This window comes from Nicotiana sylvestris, chromosome 10 (assembly GCF_000393655.2).
Source record: "Nicotiana sylvestris chromosome 10, ASM39365v2, whole genome shotgun sequence".
In the NCBI taxonomy this organism is placed as follows: Eukaryota; Viridiplantae; Streptophyta; class Magnoliopsida; order Solanales; family Solanaceae; genus Nicotiana; species Nicotiana sylvestris.
The window spans coordinates 1,885,976-1,913,423 of NC_091066.1; the positions used below are offsets into that span (position 1 = coordinate 1,885,976).

The window sequence follows — 27,448 nt, forward strand, 5'->3', positions numbered from 1 at the left end:
GAAAGTATGAGGCATAAATATATCTAATGATATTGTGAATCGACTGCCTGCGTCCAAAGAAAAATTGTGAGTTTTGTAAGAGGAAAAGGTTAGTTCGTCTTCCCCGGTCTCTTAACGTTGTGTGTCATAGGGGTAGCGTCACTAAACAACAACAATTCAGATAATAGTTATGCATGATTTAGTAAATATAACGCAAATATATAATCGAAAATATTTTTCTTTTAGATGAACCAATGACTGTGACGTGGTTCAAGACATTGCAACCTCTTTCGCTCTGGAATTTTGAGGGTCCTCCTCAAAATTCTGCCCCAGTTTACTGGGCCGGCGCTCTTGGCGATACATGGACTAAAATCAACTTCGGAATTTTGAGGGTCCTCCTCAAAATTCTGCCCCAGTTCCAATGGTGGGGGAAAAGGAATTTTCATTAAATTGTGACCGAACCCATAGGGCTGCCTACGTATCCCCTCTTAAATGGGAATCAGGTCAGGCGTAGTTCAAATTACATCCCATAAGGAAAGTATGAAGATTACACATAGTAACGTTTTACTGCATCTGAATTGATTGGCTTCGTCCAGACTTCTCCTTCCATCTCTGCAAGAATAAGGGCTCCTCCGGTCAGAAGCCGGTGAACCATGTACGGACCCTTCCAGTTGGAATCTATGTCCGTTTGATGTGGCAGGCTCGTTAGGTCCAATAACATCCATTCCCCAAGCGGCGAATGGCCATGGTGAACTCGTTGCTGTGAGCTCGTTTGGAGGCACCTTTATCATATCGGCATGTATCTGACAGCGATGGCATTTCCGAACATATTTGATACAGTCTGTTTCCATAGTCATCCAAAAATATCCTGCCCGGAGTATCTTCTTCGCTAAGACAAAACCATTCACGTGCGGCCCGCAGGTCCCTGCATGCACTTCGTCCAATAACTTGGATGCTTCCTTTGCCTCGAGACACCTTAGTAAACCCAAGTCGGGAGTCCTCCTATACAGGATTCCTCCACTGTGAAAGAAGTTGCTGGATAACCTACGCAGTGTGCGCTTTTGAGTAGCGTTGGCAAGTTCTGGATATTCCCCTATTGTCAAGTATTCCTTGATGTCATGGAACCATGGTTTTCCATCTGCTTTTTCCTCAATGTGGGCACAATAAGCTGGCTGATCATGAATCTTTAATGGGATGGGATCAATGAAATTTGTATCTGGATGCTGGATCATGGACGATAAAGTAGCTAATGCGTCAGCAAACTCGTTCTGGATTCTGGGGACGTGCTAGAACTCTGTCTTTATGAACCTTTTCCTTAACTCCTGTATGTGATGCAAGTAAGGGAGTATTTTAGAGTTCTTGGTTGCCCACTCTTCTCGAACCTGATGTATGAGCAAGTCCGAATCCCCGATCACTAACAACTCTTGAACATTCATGTCAATGGCCATTTTGAGCCCCAAGATACAGGCTTCATACTCGGCCATATTATTGGTGCAGGGGAACCTGAGCTTGGCGGATACCGGGTAATGCTGACCTGTTTCTGACACTAGGACTGCTCCTATGCCAATTCCTTTGAAATTTGTTGCTCCGTCGAAAAACAACCTCCAACCATCATAGGACTCTACAATATCTTCTCCTATGAAAGATACCTCTTCATCGGGGAAATACGTTTTTAGGGGCTCGTATTCTCCGTCCACGGGATTCTCGGCAAGATGATCCGCCAATGCTTGCCCTTTGATTGCTTTTTGGGTTACGTAAACAATGTCGAACTCACTTAACAGGATCTGCCATTTGGCGAGCTTGCCAGCGGGCATGTGCTTCTGGAAGATATTCTTTAGAGGGTCCATTCTGGATATGAGATAAGTTGTGTAGGCACAAAAATAATGTCTCAACTTCTGCGCTACCCAAGTCAGAGCACAACAGGTGCGTTCCAAAAGGGAATACCGGGCCTCATATGGTGTGAACTTCTTATTGAGATAGTAGATGGCTTGCTCCTTTCTCCCTGTTTCATCATGTTGTCCCAGAACACAACCGAACGCTCCATCTAATACCGCAAGGTAAAGCAATAGGGGTCTTCCTTGCTCAGGCGGAACCAAGACCGGTGGCGTTGACAGGTATTCCTTAATTCTGTCAAAAGCTTTCTGACAGTCGTTGGTCCATTTGGTAGCAACGTCCTTTTCAACATTTTGAAGATAGGTTCACAAATGACCGTGGACTGATCTATGAACCAGCTGATATAGTTGAGCCTCCCCAGGAAACTCATCACGTCATTCTTGTTCTTTGGCGGTGGCAATTCTTGGATAGCTTTGACCTTTGATGGATCTAGTTCTATTCCTCTACGACTTACGATGAATCCCAATAATTTTCCAGCAGGAACCCCGAATGCACACTTGGCGGGGTTCAGTTTCAGATTGTAGCTCCTCAGTCTGTTGAAGAACTTTCTTAGGTCTTCCATGTGATCCTTGACTTTATTGGATTTGATGATGACATCATCCATATATACCTCGATCTCCTTGTGTATCATGTCGTGAAAGATGGTAGTCATGGCTTTCATATAGGTGGCAACAGCGTTCTTCAAACCGAATGGCATCATTTTGTAACAGTACATTCCCCATGGTATGATGAATGCCGTTTTCTCTGCATCTTCCTCATCCATCCATATCTGATGATATCCAGCGAAACAATCAACAAAAGACTGCAACTCATGCTTGGCGCAGTTGACAATTAGAATGTGTATGTTTGGTAAGGGGAAGTCGTCTTTGGGGCTGGTCGGTTAAGATCCCGGTAGTCGACACAGACTCTAACCTTTCCATCCTTTTTTGGCACTAGCACAATGTTGGCTAACCATGTCGGATACTCTACTACCCTGAGAACTTTGGCTTTGACTTGCTTGGTAACCTCTTATTTGATTTTCAAACTCATGTCGGGTTTGAATTTCCTGAGCTTCTGCTTTACCGGCGGACATGTTGGATCTGTTGGCAGTTTGTGAGCTACAATGGATGTACTGAGACCAGTCATATCATCATATGACCAGGCGAATATGTCTTCATATTCCTTTAGGAACTCTGTGTACTCTTTCTTTTCTGATGGCGACAGGTGAACATTGATGCGCGTTTCTTTGACATTCTCTGTATCTCCCAAATTAATGACCTCAGTTTCGTCCAAGTTAGACTTAGGCCTATTCTCAAAATTCTCAACCTCTCTGATGACCTCTTCTGGTATATCATCCTCTTCTGAATCCATATCCATTTGTTGCTTTGTCTCGTTGCAAGTCACAATCGCTGGTTTATTGTCAAGGCAAGTAATAGTAATGCTGTGTAAAGTAAATTAAATGATAGAAAATAATAAGAGCGAGATATATAATAGACTGATTTGCTTTGACTGAATTCATAATTGTTTTGAAGATTAGAGCTTTTTTTTTTCAAAATTAAAGATAATGCGGAAATAAAATCAGCTAGTAAAAAGTAAAAATATGATGCATGGTGCTTTTGTTTAGCCTTGCTACCCCGAAGCTTTCCGGGCCCTGGTGGTTCTGATTGACCAATTGCTGAAGCGTTCTCCTCGGTTCACAGCTTATACAGAAGGGCCTTCCTCCCCTTCCTCCTTGAAAATAACACATCAGTCCATATTATCGTCTTCTAGAAACAGATTCTTCATGGCTGCCAATGCTTCATCTTCCTTGGTCCCATATATAGTATCTGCTGGCTAAAAAGTCTGCTTCAGGCGAGGTATCAGATGTTCCAGTGGATTGTAGGGGCCGCGCCATGGTTGTGACCAGTGATTGAACTCCTCCCAAGTGTACTCATACCCCAAACCAAATGTGGTACCTTGTTTCTTCAGTTTGATGGGCTTGGGGATTCCCTGGAGGTTTTTGCCGAGTCCTTTTCCAGGTTCGTACCCATACTAATTCAAGATACTTTCAATCTTGTTATCCCACCATTTATCCTTGTCTACAACGTTGACTCGCTCGATGTGGTGGTATGTTTCTCCGCATATTCTTCTCCTACCTCCGATCATCGGGATGGTTTGGGCGACTGTATATAGGGTTGCTACCGTCACCATGAATGATCACTTCTTGGTGATTCCATTCAAATTTTACAGCTTGGTGCAAGGTTGATACCACAGCCCCAGCGGCGTGGATCCAGGGTCGTCCCAACAATAAATTGTAGGATGCCGGGACGTCTATAACTTGAAAGTCCACATCGAACCAGGTAGGTCCCATCTGCAAGCACAGGCTAATTTCCCCAATGGTGGATCTTTGGGACCCATCGAAAGCTTTAACATTGATAGCTCCATCTTTGATCTCGTGCAAACCTTTCCCCAATGTCCTGAGAGTTATTAGTGGACAAATGTTAAGGATGGATCCCCCGTTAACCAAGATTCTGGTGATGAAATAATCTTCGCATTGCATGGTGATATGCAACTCCTTGTTGTGACTCAGTCCTTCTGGTGGTAACTCGTCCTCGTGGAAGGTGATCTTGTGGCTTTCCAGCACTTGTCCTACCATATTCGCCTTTTCGCCTCCCGTTATGTTGCTGGGAACATAAGCTTCACTCAATATTTTCATCAAGTCATTTTTATGTGCCTCAGAGATTTGCAAAAGAGCCAGGATGGAAATATGCGCTGGTGTTTTGTTCAGTTGCTCAACGACCAAGTATTCTTTGGACTGTATCTTTCTCCAAAGGTTATCGGGTCCAGTTTCGACAGACCGTCCAGAGGCTTGTTTACTGGACTCAACTAAATGTTCTGGAGTGTATATCTTGTCGGTTCTGGTCATGCCATGTGCGGCGATTGCTTCTCCAGTATGTGTCTTCCCTTTTCTCCTAGCTTTTGCTGTGTAATCCCAAGGTATGACATTTGAATTGAATGACATTACTTCTATCATGGAAACTGGAATAGGCATCCTCGGGGGTAACACAACAACTTCAAACGGTGCAGGTGCTTTTAGGATCCCAAACTCAACCTCAATTGGCCTCGGCGCCTTTCCATGAGGCGCTTCGAACTCGAGTGGTACAAACACATTTATCTAATCGCCCTCAGAAGGCTGGATCTGAACAACAATGGGGTTGAGGGTGACTGTTGGCTTCTTAGGCTCATCTCCTTTAGCAATCAACCCGATTGACCCTTTGGGGTCCCAATCATCCTCAATCTCGATCATATGAATGCCTCCACCCTTGTGATCAAGAAGATGGTTGTTACGGACATTGGGAACGGGCTCCTTTGCTATAATGATCTTATTGTCAATCAAGGTCTGAATCTTGTCTTTCAACAAGCGACACTCGTCGATGGTATGGCCTTTCATTCCGAAATGGTATGCGCAGGTTTTGTTCGGGTTGACCCATTGGGAGGGATTTTCTGGAGTTATGGATGGTATAAGGGTAACATAACCGGCTGCTTTGAGTCTTTCATATAGTTGGTCAATTGGTTCAGCAATGGCGGTATATTGTTTGGGAGGTCTGCAGTCGAAATTTGGTCTGGGTCGAGGAAAGTTTTGGCGAGCAGGTGGTGATGGGTAATGAGAAGGTTGAGAGTTATATGCTTGGTACACAGGTGAGGGCTGGGAATATCTTGGTGAAGTGGGTTGATATGTGGGTGGTGGAGGTGATTGGGTAGGCGGGTGGTGGAATTTGGTATGTGGGTGAGGGTTCTTGGTAATTTGGGGAAGGTTGATATGTGAGTGGAGTTGAGGGGTATGTTTGGTATTTCATAGGGGATTTGGTTCTTTGCGCAACCATTACAGAATTCATGTCCTTTTTCTTTGCCGTGCCACCGGACTGTAAGGCCCTGTTGGTGGCCTGTAATACTTCAAGATTAGTGACCATACCATTTTTGATACCTTCTTTGATCCTTTCTCCCAACTTGATGATGTTAGAGAATTTCTGACCCTCTATCAGCATCAGCCTTTCATAGTATTGCGGATCCTGAGCCCGGACAAAAAACCTGTTCATTTGCTCTGCCTCTAAGGCTGGCCTGACCTTAGCATCTTCTGACCTCCAACGAGTAGAATACTCGTGAAAGGTTTCTGTGGGTTTCTTCTTCAGATTCTAAATGTAGAACACATCTGGTGCGTTCTCTGTGTTGAACCTGAATCGGTCCATAAAATCGCATGCCATGCTCACCCAACTTGTCCATTTCTTTGAATCTTGGGTGATGTACCAAGATAAGACATCACCTTTCAGGCTCCTCATGAACAGCTTCATGCGGATCTTCTCGTCCCTTCCAACTCCTACCAGCTTATCACAATACATTCTTAGATGGACCCTGGTATCACCTGTACCGTCAGACATCTACAACTTGGGAGGTTTGTACCCCTCTGGGAGTTCAACATCTGGCTGAACATAAAGATCTTCGTAGTTAAACCCCTCAACGCCTTTGCTACCTTCGACACCCTGGAACCGGCTAGTTAACTTCTTGAGTTCAGCGGCCAAATTCCTGATAAGGGAGTCTTTATCGTCTGAGTCAGATGCGCCTGAAATTGGCTGGGTGTAGTGGGGTATAGTGTCCATGAAGACATGAGTGTTGAGGAGGTGGTAGTTTGTGGTGTTTTGCGATTCAGGAATGAGCAGTGGAGTGTTATTTCATGTGTTGTAGGCTTGGGTGTGAGCGGGTTGTACTTGTGGTTGTGGGGTGTTCTGTGGAGGTGCGGGGTTCTGGGCATTAACATCAGGAGCGGCAAGAGTGATTGATAGGCTTGCCAAGTTCCGGACTTGGTCCAATTCCTCCTGAAATTTCAGCAATGTCTGCTCAAGATGAGCAGCAGTTCCCTTGGTAATTGGAGTATTCTGAGAAGTCTCCTCAATTTCCTTTCTAGCATTTGCATCTCCCATTTTGCTTTTGTTCCTGTTTCTGGTCAGACTTGGAAAAGGAGGAGGTGGAGGGCCCTTGGATCTCGTACTGTATGATGATGATGCCAGAATGCACGAACTAACCTTTGGGGAGGGGAATAAAAATAAAAGAAAAACAAAAAGGTGAAAAGTTAGTGCGGATTCTGAGAAAGAAAATATTGCGATATTTAAACACTTCGTGCAGGAATATAAGTCGTTTCCTAATTTGGGTGCCTCGTTGTGCCCGAGGTAGGCCCAACGACAAATTAAATTTGGAGAACTTATAATGCTAAATGCCTCATTTTATTGATAAAAACAAGACGAGTCTTAAAACAACTGAATAATAAAATATCACCAATGGCCAGTGGCCTTATTACATTATGAAATCAGAAAATAAAAGTTCTACTACTTGGTCCCAGAAGGACCTTCCCCAGATTCGGTATTCTTGCCTCCCTCGTACAGCTGCACCAGCTCGCGCAATCCTAGCAGTAAGTAGGCTCGGGCCAAATGCCCGCCCGTATTTCCCTCGGCATTCTGGCAGTCTTCGATCCTCTTCAAGAACTTTCCTTCCAATTCTACTAGACCTCGCTCCAGATACCCTAACCGCTTGTTGGCGTTGACAGCCATATCCTTCCATTCGTCGATCAGCTTCTGGTGGGCTTCCTGTATTTCCCGGTGCTCATTTTCACACTCTCGAATTCTCTTGCGCAGTTGATTGTACTTAACTCGTGCTTCAGCTTTCTCATCGATGATTCTGTGTCCGTGAATGAACCCGGGCTGACCCATACCGTTGTGATTATCTTCCAACCAACCCGAATAATGGGGCACATATCCGACATGATACCTGTCCGGCTCAATAGATTCTCTCCCTAAGACGATCTTGCAATGCCATAGGTGCTAAGCTTGGCATTTGTGAGGGCTATCATCGTCTTGGAAATCAGCCCTAAAGTTACTCATTTTGTAGACCCTTGGTATGATTTGCTTTCTTCCAGCCTGCCTCATGGCCCGGAGGGGGACATAAGGGTAAGTTCCCCTTAGACCAATGAGTATGAGGAATGGCGCATCTCGGGATCGAATAATGAATTCTTCCATAGGGAACCACTCAACCATCCACTGTACCTGGTCCTCCTTCAGATTCTCAAACAGCTCTACCCATCCTCCGGCGTCCTCTGGCTGAGCGAACATGTTAGGCATATAGTTCATACGCCTTGGCTGGTGGAAGGCAATGTGATCATCCCAGTCTCTGCGCAGGACTTCCTGCCGGTATTCTCCCTTCTGGAGGTGCTCCATGAGCCAGAGTTGAAGTAATAAATTGCATCCCTCAAAATGACTGGCCCTTCGCTGACAATTGTCCAGGGCTCGGTATATCTCCGCAATAATCATGGGTACTATGCTGAAAGGCCGCCCTCCAATCCCTTCCATCAGAGTCTTAGTTACCATGGCCAATCTGGTGTGGATCCTAGACTTCTTCATAGGGAACACTATCATCCCCAGGAAGCAAAACATTAATACGAAGACCCTCCTGTGAATATGCCCCAGTGAGGTGAGGGAAAATTCGTCTAAATAAGTGTGATATGACTTGCTATGGCCATATCTCTCGTACAGATAGTCGAACGGGATGTATGAGTTTTTCAAACATGTCAAGTCTGGGTTCTTCTTTAGTCCCATCATCTTAAGGAAACCCTACCCTTGCGATTTTCTGGCATAAGCAAACCCGGAGTCTCCTAAGGAATACCAGCTAAACCTCCTATTTCTTCCAGCAAAGGAGTCATTTCAAGGTCCCCGAAGCGGAACACGGACCTGTCACTATCCCAGAATAGAGTTGCAGCCTCTATAATTTTGTTGTCAGGCTGGATTTCTAGAAGAGAGGGCAGATTCCCTAAGTATTTATGGACGAGTGTCTGATCACTGGAGTGGAGGTCTTCCCACCAATTTAGCAGCCTTGGGTGAACATTGGTTACCATGCCAAATCTGGGGACTTCGTGCCTCATTTTCTGCAAAACAAAGTGTTAGACCCTTACCCCACCAGACTCGATTATTTAAACCAATAATTAGCATAGAAAGCATTTAGTTCTCCAAATAAATGCACAGAATATGGTGGTGCCCGTTTGGGTTTCAAGGAAACCTAGTGGACTTTAGACAAGGCTATATTAATGAGTCATTATGTGGACAACATAACTGACTCGGTTAGGTTTGACCATGATGCATGCACAATTGAACAGAGTAAGGTTCCTATTGGGGTATTAGACAGGTACCCTTGAGCGGACAACTCAAGAGGGAAAGGCACAGAACCGTCGACTGCACCGCTGATCGACTGGTTTTACCGCAAATAAGCCTTTGCCAAATTTAAAGGGTGATAATATTGGAAGAGCGCAACCGCTCATTATAAGCGTTGCTATGGTATTTGTTTGGCACGAATGAAGTATGATGTTGAAGATGCAGTTTACAAGAATGAAACAAATTGACATGTATTTCCACGTTCATAAGATAAATGATTACAATAATTGCAGTAATTACAACAATATTGAAATAAAGTAGTAAAGGGAAGCAGTTAAAGAAAAGAAAAAGACATGAAAAGCCAAGTCAGTTTTCGCAGTGAAAAAATAAAGGACAGTAAATAAAGCAATTAATGAGATAATAAAGTCACGAGCAACATGCAATGGTAAAAGCCTAAGGAATCCCCAGCAGAGTCGCTATGCTGTCGACGCCCCCTTTTTCTCCCCCGCAGTTGGTGTCGAAATCGGGTATACGACATTGGGAAGGACAAATCTATTCCCTTTCGAGAATTGAGTTTTGAAGTTTGAAGAGTCGCCACCTATTGATTATAGTGCATTAGGACACTTTTAGAAGAATAGAATCGAAGAGACCAGAGATTAGGGTAAGGGCTAGAAATTATCCCGAGGGGAAGGTGTTAGGTGTAAGCACGTGATTTTTGCCCTATATGAGAATTACTCCCAAAAAATTCAAAAATAAAATGATTTTTCTTTGGTGTGCAATTTTGTGATATTTTGTTATATTTTGAATAATTATTGGCATTTGTCTGTGCGTGTTTATTTGCTAAATTAATAAAAAATACAAAAATATGTCGCATTTTGCATGTAGGATTTAATTCTACAATTGTTAGTAATTAAATTTGTTTTACAAAAATTAAAAATTACAAAATAGGCATCGTTTGCATTTCTAGCATTTAATGTCCAAATATACGATTTTATGCTTAATTAATACTTAATTGTGCGTTAATTGTTATTGAGAGTTAATTTGCGCTTTTATAACTTAATTTAGTTCTTAATAATAGTTTAAGTATTTTTATAATTTAGTTTTAGAAAAATAAAAGAAGAAAAGAGAGCAAAAATATAAAGAAAGTCGGAATTGGGCCTCTTCTTCGATTTCAAGCCACAGGCCCAAAAAATGGCCCAATCTTCCCTACGACCCAGTCCATTTCGAACTGGGTCGACCCAGTCCATAACCCAAAAGACCCAAACCCCTTTGTCTTACATTTTACAAAAAAACAAAATAAAACAAAATGAAGAAAACCCTAAAATTTGCTAAACCATCCGCCCCCCCTCCTATCTTCTTCTTCTTCCTCAAGCTTCCTCAAGCACCCATCAATGGCTGCCCCTCCATACTCCTCACCCTCACTGCACACACACAGTGCACGTAGCAGCTGTTCATGGCTGCTACGACCCCGTTGCCTCCGTCTCCTTCAAACCAAGCGATGACCCCTTCGCTGAACACCTTCGTTATTTCGTCTTCTTCGTCCAGCATCCATGGACGCCTCCTCCACCTCCCCAGCTGCTCAAGCTTTAACTTCTCCATGGCAGCATCATCACCAACGAGCTTTTGCCTCAGTCAAAAGCTCCAACGTCTAGCAGTAGCTGATGCTACTGCTTCACTGATGCAAGGTTGAGCATCCCCCTCCGTTCTCGTTGCTATTGCCCACGCAGTTGTTGCTGCTTTCTTCTCCAACAACTTCGCGGCGTCTACTGTACGATCGCTGCTGCTGCCCGCCATGGACGTTGCTTTCCGCTGCTGCGTCCGGCTACTATTATCACTGAACAAACCCCGTTTATTCAAGCTTTGTTCAAGTTGTCCGTGTTCGTTCGAGCTTTGGTCGAGGCTCGGACAGATTTGTTTACAATCAAAGTTCGTCGTTGATTCATCTCCGGTTAGTTGTTTTTGAGTTTTATTTTTGTCCATATTTTGTTTGATATTTTCCGGATCCAAAATCGTTAAATGATTTAATCCTTGTTTTGTTCGTTGTTCATCTTTGAAATAATTTTCTAGTGTGTTCATGTTGTTTGTTAAATTAATTTTCAGATTTCAAAATAGAAGTTTAATTAGTTGTTTTCATGTTTATTTCATGTTTGTATTATTGTTTAAGTAAGTATTTGTTAGTTTGATGTTTGTTAGATTCAAATTGAAATTTAATTAACTATTTCTTCAATTTGTTTCATGTGTTTATGTATTGTTAGAAATTGTTAATATTGTTAAGTTCAAGTTTAAGTTCATAATTGTTTCTTCGTCGATCTTGTTATTTGTCTAAAGAATTTAGTTGTAATAAGGGAAGTATGTTGGTTTTAATCATTTGAATCCATCGTTTTTATTTTTAGATTTAATTCATGTTCATATTATGTTTGTTTGTTCTTGAATCCGAAATTTGTATAGCTTGATTTCTTGTTTACCATTTGTGATTATTTCTTGAATTTATCTCATAAAGTTTAATATAGGAATTGTTGGTTGTAATGTTGTTAGAATTGATTTTAAGTTCAATATGATTGAAGTTAGAAATCTAAATATACTTGTTTGTTGTAGTTGTTGAATCCGAAAATAGGATTGTTTGTTGCTAAAATATTGTTCAATCAAATTTTAGTTGTTCTTTGTTGTTCAATTTGTGTTCATGTGATTTGTTGTTGAAATATTGTTAAAATCGTGTTCATGTGATATTGTTGTTATGATGTTCATCCGTGTTCATATTGTTGTTTGAACATTGTTAGAAATTGATCATATTGTCTATATTTTGGTTAAGTTTGATTAATTGATGTGTTATAGCTGATGGGTAGTTTGGTAAATTTGTAGTACGTTCAGGGGTAGTTTGGTAATTTCAGTAAGGTCGTGAGGGGTAGTTTAGGAATTGTACATTTTGAAATTGTTTATTTGAAGCATGGGGGACAAAATGAAATGGGGTGGGTTGTGATATAGTTGTTTAATATAAAGGGGGGACAAGATTTAATTTAAAGGGGGAATCTTGCATTATTTTAAATGAAGCATGGGGGACAAAATATAATGGGGTGGTGTGATATGTTTATTTAATGTAATGGGGATGAGTGAAAAGATAATGGGTTGGGTAGAGAAAAAGTATTGATTTAATTGATTAAAAGATTTATGGGATGAGATTATATATATGAAGTCTTGAACACAAGATAAGAACAGAAATAGGGAGAGAGATACGAAAAAAAATACACACACAGATAGAGAGAAAAAAACGGACAGAGAATAGAAGAGAGAAAAATTCCGAAAAATATTTAAGCTTTCAAAATAAAATAAAACTAAAAAAAAATCTACTGCTTTCTTTCTTTGTTTGAAATTAGTATTAATGGTTGTTGTTTCATTTAAAGCTTAAAGCTTTTGTTTTTGGGATTACTACTCCACCGGTCTGTTACTGGGTTGTTACTGTTGCTGGGCAGTTGTTGCTATTGTACTGTTATTACTGCTGCTGATTCTCATCATCATTTTCTTTTGCTTCCAATATCAGGTATATATTTTAAATTCATGGCATGAAAAGCTTCAACATGGCAAGTAAATGAAGTTTGGAATTATAAGGATGTCTTCTACTCATTTAAATTTTATTAGTTTAAGTTTCAGTTTTGTTTTAGTTGGTTAATATAGTATTATACTTGACATGATAAACTGTTAACTAATTAACCTTCTGGAGTAGTAAATTCCACGATAATCTTATATGTTTTGAGGACTAGTGATGACATTTACTGTTTAAATTGTTGAGATAGGGAACATTGCAGAAAATTGGCCATTAATTAAATCTTGTGATATTGTTAGCTAAGTAAAGAATAGTACGGAAATACCCAGAAATTACATTACTAGATTATTTTGTCAAATATCCAATTTTGTTTAAAGCTAGATGATGTCGTCTTATTAAATCAATTGGTAGATTAGTTCTCTTTCTTAATAACAAATGGCATAGTTATTTTAGGAACGCGATCAACTCATTTCTTTTAATGTATGAAATAATGTCGATGATTTTTTTTACAAAATATAGAGTTAGTGTTTGTAAATATTCGCATAGGCAGAGTTAGTGTTTATCTCAAACTCAATCTTCGTAATCAAAAATTAACTAAATAATTATAACCTCGGACTAAAAACAAGTGGTGTAAAAGAAAGATGAGATTTATAAATTGTAACATTTTAAGTCAAAAATGTGTAAATAGCGTTTGCTACAAATAGAATAATGAAAATTCTTCAAAAATATCACTTCCTTTCTTACATCCATTCTTTCCCAATTTTTATACGTAATTTGCACGTTGTTTATTTGGGTAGGCAAATATTGTATTCACTAAATGGTAGTATTAATCACACGTTGTTTATTTTACTCCTCAAATTCGAATGGTTTGAGGAATATAATTCATACGCGAAAAAATATAAATTGCGATCAACGTCCAATAAATTGTAAATTCTTTTTAAGGAATTTAGAGACTAGAAGAATATTTATTTCTCATGACTTTCACATAAAAATGTATGGATGTAATAAACAATTTGTGGAAAATTTATACTACCATCAAGAATATTTTTGTGATTAGGGATACGTTCGCGTAACCTAATTATATTTCTAAAAGCAATTCGGATTATGCGTTCGCGTGACTTCGATCGAATATTTAATAAAAGGGATTTCTCGGAGAATATCATTATTAATTTCATAAAAACCCGAGATGTGAGGTTCACTACTTAATTATACCAAAAGGGCGAATGTTTTTGATTTTATTTAAAGCATAATTTCGAAAATGATTATTTTAATAAAAATATTATCTATATTATTGTGTACACGTGCGCGTGACACAACTCCGCATGTTTTAAAAAATATAATTTATAACACGAATATACGTACGCGTGATTCGATTCAAAGAAGGGTCTTTAAATCTAAATAGAAGCGGTAACAATAAAATCATGCAATAAAAATGTATTTAACAAATCAAAATAATCAAGCCGAATATAACAGTTGAGCGACCGTGCTAGAACCACGGAACTCGGGAATGCCTAACACCTTCTCCCGGGTTAACAGAATTCCTTATCCGGATTTCTGGTGCGCAGACTGTTAAATAGATAGAGTCATATTCTCCTCGATTCAGGGATTAAAACCGGTGACTTGGGACGCCTTAAAATTCCCAAGTGGCGACTCTGAAACAAACAAACAAATCCCGTTTCGACTGTCCTTTAATTGGAGAAAACACCCTGCACCCTCGCGAGGGCGGAAAAAGGAGGTGTGACAGCTCTGGCGACTCTGCTGGGGAACAATACCCAGAACCACTGGTTCAGGGTTCAAGAATTCGAGCTTGAAATAATTGTTATAGTTGGCTTTATTTATTATCTGATTTTTACATGATTTATGCTTAATGTGCTAAATGTTGCTTTTTACCGCTTTAATATTATCTGAACTGTGTATATAAAACTGCTACAAAACCCTTCTTCTTTCTGAGTCTTCTGAATTTATGGTGTACACGTGCGCGTGGCCCACCTTTCTGTTAGAAGTCATACCAAATAAGACGAAGTTGGGACAAGTAACTAGGCCGGGTAGACTTTCGTGCTCCCGGTACGTTGCCCCCGCTTCGGCTCAAACTGTCCGTTTGGGTAAGCCAGGGCTATATCATTATGCCTCAGGTGTTTTTCACTTAGAATAACTCAGCTTCATGCCGGATCCCTAGTAGGAGCGATTGTTTGCATCACGTGCATTTGACTTTGGAGGCTCAACACAGGGGTTGGGTCTGTCTAGGACAGGTGTACAAAAAAAAATGACCATCCTGATGCATCTTACTTGCTGCTACTTGCGCATTTATTTGATCCGGATTTGTGTGTTGACTGACTTTTGAATATCAGGAATAATATTTTAAAATTGGAAAAAAGAAATAGCGGTTAGGGAATTGACTGTTTATTTTTGAAAAAAAAACCAATGCCCAAATACTGTCAAAACTCTGCCGAAATTTTGAGAAAATGAAAAAAAATAAAAATATTTTATTAGTTTGTTTTATTAAAAGCAAAGGAAAAATAGAAAAAAAAATCGTTGTTCTGTCTTATTTTTCAAATATATATATATATATATATATATATAAAGGAAAATAGTTTGTCTTCCCCTGAAAATGAAAATGAAAAAGAGTCTTACTTTAAAATAGTTTTTTTATTCGTTTCTGAAAAATTCAAAATAATAAAATAAAAAGAGTCGGACGTTGAAAGTGGTTTTATTATTTGTTGCAAATATATATATATATATATATATATATATATAAGTTTTTCTTTATTTCCAAAAAATATATATATATCTTTATTTGTTGCAAAAATATTTGTCCTGCCAAAAAGTCTAGAAAGGTTTTTTTAGACTCCCAATTTTCAAAACAAAAAATCCAAAAATATTTTCCATTATTGACTTCTTTAAGAAAGTCTTTTTAATTATAAAAAAATATATATATATATAATAAAATAAAACAAATTCGAAAATATTTTCCTTCTTCTTTAAAAATTGAAAAGAAAATTCAAAATTCAAAAAATATTTTTTTAGAAAGCATTTCTTTTATTAAAGGTAAAATTCCAAAAAATATTTTCTTTCTTCTTAGAATAAGAAAAACAAAAAAAAAATATCTTCCTTTTACTTTTGAAATTCTCAAAGTTCAAATCAAAAGAAACGGAATTCTTAGAAGTCTTTCTTTCAAAAAGAAAATCAATCAAAAATCCAAAAAAAAAAAATATATACTTCCTTTATTATTTTAAAGCAGTTCTTTCACAAATTCAAAAAAAAAAAGAAGTTAGTTCATTTACTTATTCTTGATCTGCCCGAACTACGCGGGTTTGATTCTCACCGGATGTGAGATACGTAGGCAACCCTCATCGGGTCCAACCCCCATTTTTCCTAAAATAGCCAAAAACCAATAAATAAATAAATAAATAAAAAACGTGTCAAAATTTTAATCTTGTCATAAATAAGTCGGGTGGTGTCCAACCTCCCCTTTTGCTAAAATATAGCCAAAAATAATATGTCAAATTTTAATTTTGTCATAAAAAAGTCGGGTGACGCTGTTTTATCAAGACATAGCCGAATGTTCCCGAAAGGGACGCCGGAAGGCTGACTTTGCATAAATAACCACCTTTGGGTCATTTTTTAAGATTTGGTCCAATCGACCCACACAGCCTTAAAAATCTTCATCCCCGAGGCGCTGAAGGGCCGTGTTTGCAACACCCGATTTTTATTGTAATTTGAAAAAAAAGAGTTAGTGGTCAGGTGAATACCGTTTGGATTTTTGGTCAAAATAAGTCGAGCCAGCTTCGACCGCGTGTTAAACGGTTCTTGCCGAAATAGCCTTAGAGTATCTTTCAGTTGTCGAAAGGTTATTTTCGTAAAAGAACGGACAAGTTTGTAAAGTGTCAAAATAATCCTCCCCGGCCTCAAAATTCATGTGAGATTTGGAAGGGGCCACATTTGCAAAAATAGCCGTTTGGTTGCATTTGTCAAACGGGGAAAGGAAGCTGGCCTTTTTTGTTTTGAGAGTATAAATCTTTTGATTAAAATATGTGGGTTGTTTGATTTTCAAGTTTGTAGGTAATCTTCAAACCATTGAAACCCAGTTTGTTTTAATATGAAAATTGAAAAAAAAATGATTAGTATTGTTCATCTTTTATTGGTCCGAACTACGCAAGGTCTGATTCATGCGGGGTCATGATACGTAGGCAATCTCCATAAGATTCGACCACCACAATAAAATATATATAATAAAATAAAATAAAATATAAGTGAATAAAATTTTCAAGAAAACTGGGACGACACAAGCAGTCGAGCAAATGCATAATAGAAAGGGGATATTTGTCTAGGAGCATTGCATCTCAACGTGTAATTATATATGTGTTAAATTCTCAAAACTAACAAGTTTGTTCATTTCCAGAATTCAAGCAGTTAGTTTCTCTAAAGAGTATACTGGCATATTATCATTATCACACGAGATCAAAAGGACGAATACCCGAAAGTATGTCTATCCCAGATGTTGACACAGGTATTGAGCTAGAGGAGATGGATGTCGGGAAAATGAAAGAAGAGATGTTTAAACTCAAACAGCAAATGGCTGAAATGTACCAGGCTTGGTCTACAGGGCAGTTACCCCTATCTTACCCAACTAACCCTGCTCCATCAATGACCCAAACTCAGGATAATATTACCACTGAATTATCCCCAAATTTCCCCATTTACCAACACTACCGAGGAACCACCTCTCAAACACCGCAGTCTCCACCTCCAAAACCAGTTTCATACTTTCCTCCACCTGTGACTCCTGTTTTCGTAGCACCTCCCCCGGCTACATTCCACAAATCTCCTAGTGAGCCTACATTCCAGGCCCAGGACAACCAATATTACCCCCGGAGCCCACCCTCAAAGCCTCCGAAATCCATTCAACTGCTCCTCGTTTTGATATCCCAACCGAAATTGACAAGCCAACCAAAAATGCTGAACAAGAAGAAATGTTCAGGAAGGTCAAAAGTCTAGAACAATCATTCCGAGACATGCGGGGATTAGGTGGGCAAGTCAGTGTAGCTTACAAGGATTTGTGCTTGTTCCCAAATGTACAATTACCAGTTGGTTTCAAGATGCCTAAATTTGACCTATACAATGGGCACGACGACCCAGTAACCCACTTAAGGGGTTTCTGCAGCAAGATGCGAGGAGCTGGGGGAAATGACGAATTATTGATGGCTTACTTCAGTCAAAGTTTAAGCGGATCAGCTTTGGAGTGGTATACACGCCAGGACCATGGGAGATGGTACACCTGGGATGACCTAGCACAGGCATTCGCACACCATTTCCAATACAATCTGGAAATCATCCCAGATCGACTATCTTTGACAAAATTTGAGAAGAAACACAATGAAAGTTTCAGAGAGTATGGCTTCCGGTGGAGAGAACAGGCAGCAAGAGTGGATCCTCCTATGAAGGAGAGTGAAATGGTAGACTACTTCCTCCAAGCCTTGGAACCAACTTACTATGCCCATTTGGTTTCAGCGGTAGGGAAATCATTCAACGAAGTAGTGAAGATGGGAGGTATGGTGGAAGAAGGCCTCAAGACAAATAAAATTATGAGCTATTCAGCAATTAAGGCAACTACTCAAGCTATTCAAGGCGGGGTAGGAGAAATCGGAAGAAAGAAGAGAGAGGAAGCAGCGGTAGTTGATTCAGGAATTTGGTCGGGACCCAGAGGTTCACCGCCTTACTATAATCAACAACGACCTCGCCAATCAACTTACCACCACAATTCATCCCAACACTACTATCACCCTTCAGAGCCCCATTCTTCCATTAACCAAGCCCAAACATATACTCAGCCTCCGGTTCGCTCGCAATGGCGCGCACCGGCTCCCCAGAACACACATACACCACTGCAAAACACCTATTCACCACCAAGAGCCTACAAGAACCCTCCAGGGGCAGGTTTCCGGGGAAATCAGGCTTTCAGAAATGAAAAAATACAAAGAACATTCACTGAGTTGGGGAAACCTATACTGCCGTGTTCCACAAATTAAGGCAGTTAGGCTTGTTGAGTCCTCTTGAGCCCAGATTGCCAAATCCCTTTCCCAAAAATATGGACCACTCGGTAAGCTGTGAGTATTGTTCGGGGGCTCTCGGACATGATACCGAGAAATGTTGGAAGTTGAAACATGCAGTACAAAATCTTATTGACACCAACAAGATTGAGGTTCAGACACCAGAGGCACCCAACATCAATCAGAACCCGTTGCCGGCACACCTTGAAACCCACATGATTGAGCTAATGCACGAAGGAGGGAAGCTAAAGAAACCCTCACAAACAGTGATGATGATCCGTGTCGGTTCAAAATAAATGTTAACCAGTGGGAAAACGGTGGTATAGTTGGAAAAGGTGGATGACAAGCCAGTTATGGTGTTGGGAAAAGGGTCCAATGAGGCAGATGTACAGTTTGTGGGGTTGAAAGCAAAAATCAACAATTGAATGGCTACTCCTCTTCCTATACGAAGGGAGTCTTGGTAGTGGGCTCTGATTTTCTTTTTTGTTGTCTGGATTATTCCAGGGTTGTAATCCAGATCTTTCTTGTGCTCGCCAAAGTGTGAAACCTTGCTATCCCGTATTTTAATAAAGTGAAAGTTTTTTTCCTCATTCCTTATTTTGTTTTAATTTTTCTTCTTATTTTTCTCTTCTGAACAGTTCTCTTTCTACTGGTTCTAATGACATGGCATGCACGACGGATCTTCAACCTAGTCTAAAAAAGAAATCAATCAATCTGATTTCGAACTTATAGTACAAGATTGTGATGATAAGTCGGAATACGATAAGGATGAAGCCTTCAGAAAAATTAACAGAGAGTTGAGCCAATTTGAAAAAAAGAAAAGAACCCAACTCAAATGACACGGAAGCCGTCAATCTAGGGGATGCGGATGACATCAGGGAAGCTAAGATAAGCATCCACATGGAACCAAACATCAGGGAAGAACTAATCAAAGCACTTACTGAATTCAAAACATTTTGCATGGTCATACGACGACATGCCGGGCTTAAGCACCAATCTAGTGGTTCAAAAATTGCCCACTGACCCGGCATTACCCCCCGTCCAGCAAAATTCAGGAAGATCAAAACCAACGTGAGTGGGAAGATTAAGGAAGAAGTGACCAAACAGCTGAATACTAAGGTTATTCGGGCCGCTCGATATCCTGATTGGTGGGCTAATGTGCCAGAAAAAAAAAACGAAAAATCCGAGGTATGTGTTGATCATCGCAATCTAAACAGAGCAAGCCCGATGACGCTTTATGATCCACAGATATCGAAGGGAAATGCGTCGACATGGCTATCAATTCTGACGCAGTTAAGAGATATTATGATTTCTGGTAATTGTAATTGTTGTTTGTTTGTACTTAGCATTTATCAGAGAATGAAATGACGGAGGCAATTCTTTCTTCTATCCAAACACTTTGACCTTTGCTTCCCCTTTTGAGCCTTATTTACTCTTTCATACCCCTCTTTTGGAATCAGTAATGAAAACGAAAAAAGTAATGATAATAAGAACAAAAGAAAAGTCAAGAAAAAAAACAAAGGAATGGGAACTACGTTGGACCTGATTCCTCAAAGAAGGATACGTAGGCGCCTCACGGCTCGGTCATAGTGTAACATAGTGTGCATAAGGTAACATAGTATGACAAAATAAAAATCCCCGAGCAAGAAAAAACTGGGGCAGAAGTTGGCGCTTGTAATTTTGTCAAGAAAGTTTGATTCCAAGAGTTGTACTATTTTACCCCTAAAAATTATTTTTGAACTTTGGATACCCCCTTCTACTTTCAGCCATACACAAAAACCCCTATTAATGTCCAAAAAAGACCTCCCGATCAGTATCTGAGAAATGCTAAGTCAATTCAAATGGAAGTCGGGAATAACACTCTGATCCCCAGCAAAGAAGAAGATCATAAGCTGAAAATGAATTGATAGCCGAAAGAATCCCCAACAGAGAGAGTTATATCGGCAGCACTCCAATCCTCAGCTGAAAAATAAAATAAAATAAGAAAGTCTTATCGGTGAAAACCTTCAGAGGCACCATAAGGCGACGAGAGTTGAGAGAAATGAGAGAGTCTTATTAGTGAAAACCCCTCGAAGGGCACTATGAGGCGACAAGACAAGATTGGCTGGAAGGATCCGCATTTGGCAAAGAGTTGAGTGCCTGTTTATCCCCAGCAACATGAGGCCGTCTGGAAGGTTGATTGATACAAATAGACTGGGTTGATTAATCCGGAATGCACGACATGATCGTTGGAATCGGTTATATCATTCAGATAAGTTCTTTTCTTTCCTTTTCCCTAGCATTTGTTCAGAAAGACTTCTTCTTTTTCTATTTTTTGAAATTCTTCACTTTTTCATTTCTTAGTTTAAAAAACTTTACCTTCCCAGCAGTTTGTTTTTGAAAAGGATTTTCAGAGCTTACTACCAGTTGCCAAAATGATGCAAAGCAAAATGCGAATAGGACACGCCAAAGACAAGGCGATAAAGAGAAAAGAAGTTGGTCGCAAGACCAAATGATGAAAGGGGCCTAGATCCCAATACGACCAAATTTCCAAGGGAAGTTGGAGAAAAATAGGAAAACAACAGTTGAGAAAATTGTGGACCTAATTCCAAGAGGGCCCCCGGCAGATCATCGAGATGTAGGAGCATCCCCGACAGATTTTCGACCAAGTTCCAAGAGGGTCGGACAACATAGAGTGGGGAAGGGAGAAAGGGAAAAACCATCCCAGTAGGAGTATCATAACCAACCACCGCGTTTTAAACTAACAAATTTTGTTTAAATTGAAACAGGTAAAGGAAGTGGCATTGATGACAGAAATGCATGCCATAAGGGAGACTGTCAAACTGGGGCAGAAAATTTTCCTTTCATTTGGAAAATTTTCTGGAAGTCAGATACCCATTCGGGGTAGAATGAATATAGCACCAGTCTCAAGGGAAGTGGTCTTTGAACCAGTTTTACCCCCAGCATAACAAGTTTTAATAAAAGAAGTTGTTCCCCAGCAGACAGAACAAAGGGATGACATTTGTGCTCAGAAAAGCAAAAACCATTATCATCCCCAGCAGCTTCCAGAAGAATGATGCATCAATTTGAAGGGATAAAATTCCCCAGCAGCATTATCCTCAACAACGTTATCCCAAGAAGATAACACTTTTATCCCCAGCAGTGTTGAGAGAAAATAAATTCTGAAAAAAAAAAAAAAAAATTGAATTTGAAGGAGGGGAAGAAAGGAGACTCCCACAGTGGTATTATCCCCAGCAAGCAAGAACAAAGCAGAGCGGAGGATAAAAAATTGAAGAAGAAGTCAGGCGTCCACCTGGAGAATGAGGATGAAAAATTGAAGAAGAAATCAGGCGTCCACCTGGAGAACAAGGAAGAGAAATGGAAGTATTAGCAGTCAGGCGTCCACCTGGAGAACAAGGAAGAACAGTTGAAGTATCAGCAATCAGGCATCCACCTGGAGAACAAGGAAGAACAATGAAATATCAGAAGTCAGGTGTCCGCCTGGAGAACAAGGAAGAACAGTTGAAATATCAGAAGTCAGGCGTCCACCTGGAGAACAAGGAAAAGCACCAAAACTGGGGCAGAAGATTTTCTGCCATTGTCGAAAATTTTCTCGGAGGAACGAGGAAATCAATTCAAGTTTTAAGAGATAGCAAGACAACACGATTCGAAGAAAAACAGTCGGAGGTAAGACAATTCCAAGATTTTGAAAATGGGATCATCCGCCCTCGAATAGGATATTTTGGGTTCATCCGCCCTCGAATAGGATATTTTGGGTTCATCCGCCCTCGAATAGGATATTTTGGGTTCATCCGCCCTCGAATAGGATATTTTGGGTTCATCCGCCCTCAAATAGGATATTTTGGGTTCATCCGCCCTCGAATAGGATATTTTGGGTTCATCCGCCCTCGAATAGGATATAATGGGTTCATCTGCCCTCGAATAGGATATTTTGGGTTCATCCGCCCTCGAATAGGATATTTTGGGTTCATCCGCCCTCGAATAGGATATTTTGGGTTCATCCGCCCTCGAATAGGATATTTTGGGTTCATCCGCCCTCGAATAGGATATTTTGGGTTCATCCGCCCTTGAATAGGATATTTTGGGTTCATCCGCCCTCGAATAGGATATTTTGGGTTCATCCGCCCTCGAATAGGATATAATGGGTTCATCCGTCCTCGAATAGGATATAATGGGTTCATCCGCCCTCGAATAGGATATTTTGGGTTCATCCGCCCTCGAATAGGATATTTTGGGTTCATCCGCCCTCGAATAGGATATTTTGGGTTCATCCGCCCTCGAATAGGATATTTTGGGTTCATCCGCCCTCGAATAGGATATAATGGGTTCATCCGCCCTCGAATAGGATATTTTGGGTTCATCCGCCCTCGAATAGGATATTTCGGGTTCATCCGCCCTCGAATAGGATATTTCGGGTTCATCCGCGCTCGAATAGGATTTTATTTTAAAGTTGTTGAAGTCAGGAGCCTGCCTGAAAAGAGTAATGGCGATTATTTTCAAAGTTGTTGTTGAAATTGGGAGCCCGCCCAGATAACAGAGGCATACATTTCAGTCTTTACATTTCAGTTGTTGAAGTTGGGAGCCCGCCCATAGAACAGAGGCATACATTCAGTCTTTACATTTCAAGCATTGAAGTTGGGAGCCCGCCCAGATAACAGAGGCATACATTTCAAGTCTTTAATTTTCAAGTATTGAAGTTGGGAGCCCGCCCAGATAACAGAGGCATACATTTCAAGATCAAGTCAGAGGACAATAAAACAGAGGGTTACAATAGGAATCCCCAGCAGGAAACAATAAAATTCCCCGGCACCGGGAAACAGAAGGTTGCAACAAGAGGTCACAGTACAAACTCAAGTACATGTGTCAAAAGAAGAAAAACACCGGAAGAAATGCAAGCAGACAAGGAAGCAAGGCAACAAAAACAAATTGTACTCTAGCCTAGCTTCTTGTTTTCTTTTAAGCATGGTGTAACAAGGAGATCGGTAAGCAGTGGTAATAGCATGCAACAACAGTAACAATGCAGTCCCACGGTAGTCCCAGCTACCAAAATTTCCCGAACTACATTGACCTGATTCCTGTTTAGCCCAGGATATGTAGGAAACCTTTGAAGCAAAGGTTCGGTCAAATCTTTTTCAAAAAATGCTTCAACGGAGTACTCGGATGGGCAAAAATCGCTCGCTTTATCTTTGCACGAAAACCCTTCGTGTCTTCGGGCAAAGAGGGGCAGCTGTAAGCACGTGATTTTTGCCCTATATGAGAATTACTCCCAAAAAATTCAAAAATAAAATGATTTTTCTTTGGTGTGCAATTTTGTGATATTTTGTTATATTTTGAATAATTATTGGCATTTGTCTGTGCGTGTTTATTTGCTAAATTAATAAAAAATACAAAAATATGTCGCATTTTGCATGTAGGATTTAATTCTACAATTGTTAGTAATTAAATTTGTTTTACAAAAATTAAAAATTACAAAATAGGCATCGTTTGCATTTCTAGCATTTAATGTCCAAATATACGATTTTATGCTTAATTAATACTTAATTGTGCGTTAATTGTTATTGGGAGTTAATTTGCGCTTTTATAACTTAATTTAGTTCTTAATAATAGTTTAAGTATTTTTATAATTTAGTTTTAGAAAAATAAAAGAAGAAAAGAGAGCAAAAATATAAAGAAAGTCGGAATTGGGCCTCTTCTTCGATTTCAAGCCACAGGCCCAAAAAATGGCCCAATCTTCCCTACGACCCAGTCCATTTCGAACTGGGTCGACCCAGTCCATAACCCAAAAGCCCCAAAACCCTTTGTCTTACATTTTACAAAAAAACAAAACAAAACAAAATGAAGAAAACCCTAAATATTTGCTAAACCATCCGCCCCCCCCTCCTATCTTCTTCTTCTTCCTCAAGCTTCCTCAAGCACCCATCAATGGCTGCCCCTCCATACTCCTCACCTTCACTGCACACACACAGTGCACGTAGCAGCTGTTCATGGCTGCTACGACCCCGTTGCCTCCGTCTCCTTCAAACCAAGCGATGACCCCTTCGCCGAACACCTTCGTTATTTCGTCTTCTTCGTCCAGCATCCATGGACGCCTCCTCCACCTCCACAGCTGCTCAAGCTTTAACTTCTCCATGGCAGCATCATCACCAATGAGCTTCTGCCTCAGTCAAAAGCTCCGACGTCCAGCAGTAGCTGATGCTACTGCTTCACTGATGCAAGGTTGAGCATCCCCCTCCGTTCTCGTTTCTATTGCCCACGCAGATGTTGCTGCTTTCTTCTCCAACAACTTCGCGGCGTCTACTGTACGATCACTGCTGCTGCCCGCCATGGACGTTGCTTTCCGCTGCTGCGTCCGGCTACTATTATCACCGAACAAACCCCGTTTATTCAAGCTTTGTTCAAGTTGTCCGTGTTCGTTCGAGCTTTGGTCGAGGCTCGGACAGATTTGTTTACAATCAAAGTTCGTCGTTGATTCATCTCCGGTTAGTTGTTTTTGAGTTTTATTTTTGTCCATATTTTGTTTGATATTTTCCGGATCCAAAATCGTTAAATGATTTAATCCTTGTTTTGTTCGTTGTTCATCTTTGAAATAATTTTCTAGTGTGTTCATGTTGTTTGTTAAATTAATTTTCAGATTTCAAAATAGAAGTTTAATTAGTTGTTTTCATGTTTATTTCATGTTTGTATTATTGTTTAAGTAAGTATTTGTTAGTTTGATGTTTGTTAGATTCAAATTGAAATTTAATTAACTATTTCTTCAATTTGTTTCATGTGTTTATGTATTGTTAGAAATTGTTAATATTGTTAAGTTCAAGTTTAAGTTCATAATTGTTTCTTCGTCGATCTTGTTATTTGTCTAAAGAATTTAGTTGTAATAAGGGAAGTATGTTGGTTTTAATCATTTGAATCCATCGTTTTTATTTTTAGATTTAATTCATGTTCATATTATGTTTGTTTGTTCTTGAATCCGAAATTTGTATAGCTTGATTTCTTGTTTACCATTTGTGATTATTTCTTGAATTTATCTCATAAAGTTTAATATAGGAATTGTTGGTTGTAATGTTGTTAGAATTGATTTTAAGTTCAATATGATTGAAGTTAGAAATCTAAATATACTTGTTTGTTGTAGTTGTTGAATCCGAAAATAGGATTGTTTGTTGCTAAAATATTGTTCAATCAAATTTTAGTTGTTCTTTGTTGTTCAATTTGTGTTCATGTGATTTGTTGTTGAAATATTGTTAAAATCGTGTTCATGTGATATTGTTGTTATGATGTTCATCCGTGTTCATATTGTTGTTTGAACATTGTTAGAAATTGATCATATTGTCTATATTTTGGTTAAGTTTGATTAATTGATGTGTTATAGCTGATGGGTAGTTTGGTAAATTTGTAGTACGTTCAGGGGTAGTTTGGTAATTTCAGTAAGGTCGTGAGGGGTAGTTTAGGAATTGTACATTTTGAAATTGTTTATTTGAAGCATGGGGGACAAAATGAAATGGGGTGGGTTGTGATATAGTTGTTTAATATAAAGGGGGGACAAGATTTAATTTAAAGGGGGAATCTTGCATTATTTTAAATGAAGCATGGGGGACAAAATATAATGGGGTGGTGTGATATGTTTATTTAATGTAATGGGGATGAGTGAAAAGATAATGGGTTGGGTAGAGAAAAAGTATTGATTTAATTGATTAAAAGATTTATGGGATGGGATTATATATATGAAGTCTTGAACACAAGACAAGAACAGAAATAGGGAGAGAGATACGAAAAATAAATACACACACAGATAGAGAGAAAAAAACGGACAGAGAATAGAAGAGAGAAAAATTCCGAAAAATATTTAAGCTTTCAAAATAAAATAAAACTAAAAAAAAATCTACTGCTTTCTTTCTTTGTTTGAAATTAGTATTAATGGTTGTTGTTTCATTTAAAGCTTAAAGCTTTTGTTTTTGGGATTACTACTCCACCGGTCTGTTACTGGGTTGTTACTGTTGCTGGGCAGTTGTTGCTATTGTACTGTTATTACTGCTGCTGATTCTCATCATCATTTTCTTTTGCTTCCAATATCAGGTATATATTTTAAATTCATGGCATGAAAAGCTTCAACATGGCAAGTAAATGAAGTTTGGAATTATAAGGATGTCTTCTACTCATTTAAATTTTATTAGTTTAAGTTTCAGTTTTGTTTTAGTTGGTTAATATAGTATTATACTTGACATGATAAACTGTTAACTAATTAACCTTCTGGAGTAGTAAATTCCACGATAATCTTATATGTTTTGAGGACTAGTGATGACATTTACTGTTTAAATTGTTGAGATAGGGAACATTGCAGAAAATTGGCCATTAATTAAATCTTGTGATATTGTTAGCTAAGTAAAGAATAGTACGGAAATACCCAGAAATTACATTACTAGATTATTTTGTCAAATATCCAATTTTGTTTAAAGCTAGATGATGTCGTCTTATTAAATCAATTGGTAGATTAGTTCTCTTTCTTAATAACAAATGGCATAGTTATTTTAGGAACGCGATCAACTCATTTCTTTTAATGTATGAAATAATGTCGATGATTTTTTTTACAAAATATAGAGTTAGTGTTTGTAAATATTCGCATAGGCAGAGTTAGTGTTTATCTCAAACTCAATCTTCGTAATCAAAAATTAACTAAATAATTATAACCTCGGACTAAAAACAAGTGGTGTAAAAGAAAGATGAGATTTATAAATTGTAACATTTTAAGTCAAAAATGTGTAAATAGCGTTTGCTACAAATAGAATAATGAAAATTCTTCAAAAATATCACTTCCTTTCTTACATCCATTCTTTCCCAATTTTTATACGTAA

At 39.3% G+C, this 27,448-nt stretch overlaps 1 protein-coding gene across 1 annotated transcript; it reads right to left on the reverse strand.

The window, feature by feature from the left end:
• Window positions 1–526: 526 nt before the first annotated feature.
• LOC138880391 (uncharacterized) lies at window positions 527–4,882 on the reverse strand. The gene is made up of 5 exons (XM_070160464.1): window positions 3,987–4,882; window positions 3,130–3,292; window positions 2,126–2,641; window positions 955–1,202; window positions 527–761 (listed from the first exon to the last, which is right to left on the reverse strand). Exons 1-5 carry the CDS (start codon window positions 4,880–4,882, stop codon window positions 527–529), a joined length of 2,058 nt encoding a protein of 685 aa, XP_070016565.1.
• Between the last annotated feature and the right edge of the window lie 22,566 nt (window positions 4,883–27,448).

Coding starts and splice junctions, on each gene's coding strand:
- LOC138880391 (XM_070160464.1), bottom strand. CDS start 4,882: ATGCCTATTCCAGTTTCCATGATAGAAGTAATGTCATTCAATTCAAAT. Junction 1,203..2,125: donor TACCAAATGGACCAACGACT/GTCAGAAAGCTT, acceptor TCCATGATCCAG/CATCCAGATACAAATTTCAT. Junction 762..954: donor CCCGACTTGGGTTTACTAAG/GTGTCTCGAGGC, acceptor GATATGATAAAG/GTGCCTCCAAACGAGCTCAC.